At 36.5% G+C, this 7,418-nt stretch overlaps 1 protein-coding gene across 1 annotated transcript in view; it reads right to left on the bottom strand.

Moving 5' to 3' along the window:
• Positions 1-721: 721 nt before the first annotated feature.
• The window catches only part of LOC141813226 (putative serine/threonine protein kinase IRE), a 30,953-nt gene continuing 24,256 nt past the window's right edge, over positions 722-7,418 (bottom strand). The window contains exons 12-17 of the mRNA XM_074701153.1: positions 2,112-2,200; positions 1,827-1,878; positions 1,702-1,758; positions 1,415-1,591; positions 1,254-1,331; positions 722-1,161 (exon numbers count right to left, since the gene is read on the bottom strand). Coding sequence (XP_074557254.1) covers positions 1,075-1,161; positions 1,254-1,331; positions 1,415-1,591; positions 1,702-1,758; positions 1,827-1,878; positions 2,112-2,200 — 540 coding nt within the window. The 3' untranslated portion in view covers positions 722-1,074. The remainder of the gene's footprint in view (positions 1,162-1,253; positions 1,332-1,414; positions 1,592-1,701; positions 1,759-1,826; positions 1,879-2,111; positions 2,201-7,418) is intronic.

Here is a 7,418-nt window from a genome sequence, read left to right as displayed (position 1 = left end):
AAAAAGGTGGATCCGCCACAAGAAAACTTCGTTATCGCTCCGCGGTGCGATGGTAAATTCCTACTGCATCATCCAGGTCCAGGTTGCAAGTTAAATTGTAATTAGCTTGTCCCATAAATTCAAGATTAATATTTTCAAAATAGCAAACTCATGTTACGACTAGGGTTAAAGTCATGAACCTACAAAATGTTACTGTCTCTAATTTAATTGTAAGCTGAGTTTGCGATTATTTATGCAAACATAAATTCAACATTTTTAATATTTTTATTCACAAATCCATCCTACAACTTGCGTTAAAACCAAAGTCTAAAAAATCTCACAATTTCTTAAAATTTGATTACCAGGTGCTTAAATACAATTCTTTATATGAGTTTGTATCTCTAAAGGTGTTAAAACAATAGAATTGAAACAAGGCAGGCATATCCTCCCATATGTTTTGACTCGCCACCTTTTCTTTATTTAATGCTGATTTAGGCTAGACTGACTTCCAAGCTGAATTACCACCATTGGATATTCACCATCACAAGATCATCAATCATTTTGATGACAAACATAAATTGGCAGCATTACCTGATGGCATGAATTCATGGATAATCAATCATTTTGTAAGCTGAATACAATTCACAGGTGCCAGACTCTTCATATATTCATTCTTCAAGATGGCTTAGGAAACTCAAAATTAGGTTTCCATGGCCTTCAACAATTAAGGCATATATTATAAAAGGTACACCAAGTACAAGTGCTTCTTTACTGATGCATCATGGTTCTATGTCGTAGTATTTACAGTTTGATCTGAAAAAGCCTCGAGGAAAAAGATTTATGAAACTTGAACAAGATGGAAAACACGGAACAGTAAATATTCTTCAAGAAAACTTCACCTCATCTACAAGTTTCATATCTGAGTCGGCAGGATCAAACTTCTATTTATCCTTCACACTCATGCGCTGCTATATATACATATCGACAAATATTTTGCATGGACTAATTAGGAGCTAGCCACCATTGACAGCCTGACTCTTGGCAATTCAAAACAAGTTACATGAAATGAAAAGAGTTGCTGCCTCAAAATTGGTCTCAGGGATGAGAAACTTCTGCTGATTCTTTGCTAGAGCTGCATTTTGTTATCAGGTCGTAGTTGATTGAAGCCAGTTGTGACAAGTTCTGAGCATGATTTTGCAGGAGGATGAGATGACATTCTATTCACAGCATAATCTTTCATAACCACAATTACAATGGTTCAGTGAGACTCCTACCTTGAAAGAAAAGTTGCTGAAGGAATATTTCACAGAGAGCGATGGCCCAAAGTCTGCCATACTGCCACATTCATCTCCCTGTTCAAGGAAAATTTTAAACAGAATGTCATCTCCAAGAATGACCAATTCAATGGTAAAAAATGGAAAAGATATCGCTCTACATCTTCATCCTGGCTGGAGCTGTGAGGACTGCTGCCGCAGCTCATACTGCACGTGTCTGATCCGTCATCAAAGTCATGTGATGCTGCTAAAAGCGGCTCATTGCTTCTGCTCCATTGATGGCGGCTAGCAAAATAGCTTGTGTCCTCTTCGCCTTCAGGTGAGGGGATGAATGATACCTGTGACGAGAGAATCAAACTTAATTCAGTCATGTTTCTTAATTTCTGTTGTGTTTGAAAAAGAAACTGAAATCTTAGATCATAAGTATTCTAGACTCGATCAATGTAACCTTTTGCAAAGCGAGCATGTCCCAATTAATGCTATCGAAGAATGGATGTGCCTTCACCTGTCCTAGGGTAAAACAGTAATGTCAGGTTTTGCTAAATGATATTGACAGTGCTAAATGATATTTACCTCCCCAGCACCAGTTGCTCCAAGTCGTTGGCTTGGGCTTTGAATTAGCAATCTGAAAAACAAGTAAAGGATGAGTTTGGTTGCCGACTTAATTTGATTCTTAAAAAAAAAAATCATAGCTAGGTAAAACATCTTAGGGTTAGAGATATGCATTTTACTGTATAGCTAGCACAACTACAACTCAAGTACCTACTATGCTTCTCCAACCAGATAAACGTAATGTAATATTTAGAGCATTGTCAAACAAGAAAATAACCAAAGATTAATTTACATCTCAGATCTTACTTGTCAATCAAATCATAGGCTGCAAAGCTCATCTCTTCAGGCACTTGTGGCCAGGGTATATCCCGATTCATGATGTTGTCAAAAATTTTCTGCAATTAGTAAGATACTCGACTTTGCTTAAAAAATATAAAACTATGAAAAGACACAGCTTATCCTAAAGTATAATGAGTAAAGTAGACATGGGTAACCAAGGGGAATTACACAAAACAACTACAAAATATTAATTTGCAGTCAGCCAATTTCAAATGAATGAATAGCACAATTTGGGATGTCATTTGATACGACACTTATATAGAATAGGATCGTTGAATGCATTTAATAAAAGAATTTAGTATTCAACGTTGATGACCTACCTCACTAGAGAGAGGTTAGTGGAAAATGGTCTTTAGCCTGGAATTAATTAACTTTCATAAACCCCCCCATATTTGGCAGATATTGAATGTGAGCCACTAGTGTTGGAAAGATACCTTTAGCATTTAGTCTTAAAACAAGGCAAAGAACTTGTAACATTTAAGTCTTTGAATTTTTCATAGACTGTCCCCACAAGTTCATTTAAATCTCACCGAATTCTTTTAGTTTTTAATTCATAATTATTCCATGCCTAATTTTGTCCTGGTTCTCCTAAAATTACCTTCAATTTCATCATTTAATCTTACTTAGAAGATGAACTTGTAACATTTAGAATCTCAGTTTTGACATCAACTTTAGTACAATAATTTTATCTCCAATTCTTGAACATTGACAACTCTATCCTTATAATGAAACCTACTATACTTTTATGCTCTACTTTTCTAATGTCAAATTTTAATACAATGTGAGAATCATGGATTAAACTTTCGTACTGTTTAGGTCGAAATGGGTGAAATTTGCCGTTCTACCCGTTGCCCGACACCCCAGGTCGTCATAAGATCACGGAGGTGCCACGATCCCGCGGTGACTCCATGAGATCGCAGGGGGCCTCCGCGACTCCGCAAAGGTCATCCCAGGATAGCAGTGCCTTCGCAATCCCTTTTTTTCTTATATTTCCATTACGATTTAAGGAAGGAAAAGTGAACAAAACAAGGCCAAGGATTATATCAATTGGTGGTGGCTAAACATTTATCTGCTCTAGTGCTTGATTCTTCTCCACTCCAAAATAATCTCATGGGTTATCTTAACTTAAAAAATCTACAAAATGTTATTCACATTTTATCCAACCTTTAGAATCTAGAGTGTATGTCTTGCAATTAAGTGAGCATGTCCAATCTTCATTTTTTGCTAGCGTTCACAAAGATGCCTCAACACCCTTCTTAGCATGTTTGGATATATAGGGTCTGAGTTGATTGGTAAAACACTTGTCCCAAAAGAAGCTCCTTAGATAAGGAAACAATTTATATAATTATATTATTAGCATTCCCCTTTAAAATTGTTGGCTAACAATTATTAATAAAAGCTCAAATCCTACCTATCTTTAAAAAAAAATTGAATCATTCATATATTATGAGGTCATGTCAATCAAATCAAGTATCCAACCCACACATGAAGAGAGAGTGTCACCCAGACCCACACATGAAGGGAGACTATTTACAATACAAATATATAAATCGGAGCTTTCCTAATAGCTCAAGTTTTTGAAAATAGTTTTAGTCAATGAACTTAACTGTTGGTTTTAAATAATTTGTCACCTTCAGTGATGCATATTTTAGAACAGCATGATTTTCTTTTTGTGTGCTGAAAGTGTGTTCTAATTTTAAATACTTTGTTACCTTCATTTGTGAGTACCCTAGAATGTTACTACTCTTAGTTGAAAGAGCCATATGAGTCTTTTCCACCTTCTGATCCTTTGACAAGTGACAATGCTAAAGTATATGTCAAAGGTTTAACAAGGACAATGCCAACATGTATTCCTCTCATACATTTCAATTATTTCTTTCTAATTAGAGTAAACTTCATCAACCTTTGTTTCCTCGGACATTCTAACAAAATAGTATCGCTGAAAGAAAAAATAGGCATTTTGTGTTCACAAAATTAACCATATCAACAAAGCTTGAAAGAGTTGCAGATCACATAGACCTCATATCAATCAATATGTTGATAGAGAAAGGATGAAGAAAGACCCCATAACAAGTCTCTTGAGTGTGCTTCTTCTTTAACTGGTGTGTACAAAGATGAATAGAGAGAAGGAAAACATTCAATGAGGGTTATAGGGACGACTAGAGGATGAAGCAAGACCACAGGACAAAAGTCTCATGGGTGAGCTTCTACCTGTGGTGCCTCATACAACAGCACATGACGCACTGATGAAAAGGGAGAAGGAAGCAGTAGACGAATCCTATAACTAGGTGAGAGGATTGTGTATTATGGTACACAGTGACTGTAGGAAAGGAAAAACAAGCAAATTTGGAAGAACGGTCAAGAAGAAGACGCAAGCTAAGGAAAGGAAATAAGTTTTGCTTGTTAGAAAAGAGGGATTCTACCTCTAGAAAATGATTTGAGAGAGAGGGAGATTAGTGTCTGGCACAATCAAGGACACTGGGAAGAAGTGTAGTGAACATGTTGAGAGGAAGATTTGAGATATAGTGACATAGAAAAGACAGCTGGAGCCCAAACGAAACCAAGAATGAAGTGCTGAAGAAAGCACCAGATCTGAAAGCAGCATGGTGCTGAAGAAAGCACCTCAGGAGGAGAAGCTTTCACCAATGCAATCCCTATAAGAGAAGTGGGGAGGGAAACACTTGTGCAGAACTCTGTATCAAGAAGTGCTATTGATAAAATAAGTTGGTAGGTAGCATAGCAGCTAATAGGGGAATAGAGTGTGAAGGATCTGAATTTGGATTTGGAGCACAATCATCAATGACATCAGAGAAACATCTAGGTGCAGGAGGTGTGGCAGGAAGGATCCAGAAGGTAGAGAGAAATAGAAACTACCCAAAGCATTGGACTTCACCTGCACTTTTAACAGGAACTTCAACATACATCCTCCCAGATTTTTAGAACAGAAGTTTCCTAACCACATTGATAGCTGGCATCGCCACCCTAGTGCAAATCTTAAGGAGAACAAAAGAGACAACATTTTGAAGATCAAGCATGAAGAGAAGAAATCAATGACTCTAATGTTTAGTGGGTGGCATCACAGATTGATTGAGGTGACAAGGAGACCAATCTTGATAACCAATGGCAGAGTAGTTGCTATGGCACTGAAAGTGAAGGTTTGTGAAGTTGGTGGTGCTAGTGGCCTGAGAAACTTGCTGCACATTGGAGGCAGAATCTGTAGTGAGGAAATTGTTAGTCTCGATAGAATCAAAATATCTCTACAATGGTATAATATTGTCCACTTTGGGCCTAAGCCCTCGTGGTTTTGTTTTTGGGCTATACCCAAAAGGCCTCATACCAATGAAGATATTTTCCATCCTTTTAAACCCATGATCTTTTTCATGTGTTTTAAATGTAGGACTATGTTTGCACCCTTGCAACCCAACAATCTCCCCCTCAAACAAAAGACCACAGGCCCTCCTCAAACAGAAAGCCTCCATTTGATGTCTGAATTCTCGACCCACTAGGACTTCTTGTCCCTCTGTCCACCCGACCTACTAGGACTCCCTGCCTAGCCGCAACTAGGACTTTCTGTCCCTCGGTCCACCCGACCTACTATTACTTCTTGCCTAGCCGCAACTAGGACTTTATATCTGGTGTCTGGTCCTCTTGATTCAGACACGGGAGCATCCACTTCCATTGTTTTTAAGGTTCAACCCATATGGTTAGATCTAGATCATGGCTCTTTCGGCGGTTAGTCCGGTGAAGAGCGGCCTCGCTCTGATACCACTTGTTAGTCCCGATGGAATCAAAATATCTCCACAATGGTATGATGTTGTCCACTTTGGGCCTAGGCTCTCGTGGTTTTAATTTTAGGCTCTACCCAAAAGGCCTCATACCAATGGAGATATCTTCCATCCTTTTAAACCCATGATCTTTTTCATGTGTTTTAGATTTAAGACTATGTTTGCACCTTTGCAACCCAACAGAAATATGAAGAGATTAAGAGGGCTTAGTTATCGGGAGATGACGAGCATGCTGGTGTGGATGAATTTGAAGAGCGGAGGCAATTGAGTTTGGCAATGGCCTCCTCCCATATTAGATTTCTTTCCTAAAACCCTAGCCTGAGAAAAGAAGCTTTAATACCATATAGAAATTGGCAAACTTAGTATCATATTTATGATGTTATGAAGGAAAAATTACATGATAGATATAACACTTATGATAAAATTCCAAACCTATGGTTTTAACTCTTGTAAAGTAGCAAGCAACATGGTTGAAGCATATTGTTTCAGTAAATTATGAAACTCAAAACTAAATAACTAATATAAATTTCTCTTATGTCACCTATGATAATTGACACATGTAAAGCTTTCCTATTTGGTTTATCTAATAGTGGTAATGAACATCAAATGGTGTAGATACACAGCACCCCTTGGTATGGTGTGACACAAATTAAAATAAATTCAAGTAATGTTTGTAATTTTTTAAAATTTTCTATAAAATTTATTATAGAAAAAAATGTAGGACTAAATCTTATAATAATTCATTTCAATAAACATTCAAGTCAAAATGAAATTTTTAATTCAACTGCTAACATAGTTTGCTACAGAAAAATATCTAATTAAGTGAGAGAGGATTAAATTAGTAAAACCTACATCAAGAAATTCTCTAAGATATACCAAAATATGTCAAGTATCAATATACAATACAATACGATAAAATTTGATTTAATTGATTATCTAATTGTTATAGTCTTATTAAATTAAGTGAAAACTATTAAAGAAATAAAATTCATCTCTACGATACACCAATGCTTGCCAAAGCGTGGAAATTGTCAACACAACACAAAATGACTCTTTAATATCTTCTTTTATTCTTTTTCGTCATTATCTTCCCTCCTCCACCTCCATCAAATTCACCATAGCCACCATGTGTTGGCACTCTTAGCATTGAAACCTTACATTTCTGCTTGAGATTTTGAACCTTGCCTAAACCTAAAACATATAATATAGGATCCAAAAATGACTAATTATTTGAACTAGATGCATACTTATAATAGATGTGGGGCATTCTAGTTTCAACATATTCTCTCGTATCCATCATGACTCAGAGATATGTACCTATTTTTTATCATGACAACTTGGGGTGGAGTTTATTTTGTTACTAGTTACTTGACTTAAGAGAGAAATACCCTTCTAATATATATGCATACTTGAGTATAATACTTATGGGACTAATAGATCATGAAACATACTAACTTATTACTTAGACTAAAGAATAATCTCACATTTA

The sequence above is a fragment of the Curcuma longa genome, chromosome 20 (assembly GCF_044706935.1).
Source record: "Curcuma longa cultivar G26 ecotype Majalengka, Jawa Barat chromosome 20, ITB_CL_G26_1.1, whole genome shotgun sequence".
Classification (NCBI taxonomy): domain Eukaryota; kingdom Viridiplantae; phylum Streptophyta; class Magnoliopsida; order Zingiberales; family Zingiberaceae; genus Curcuma; species Curcuma longa.
Note: the sequence above shows the minus strand (reverse complement) of the source record. Positions and strands in the feature narration are given on the sequence as shown.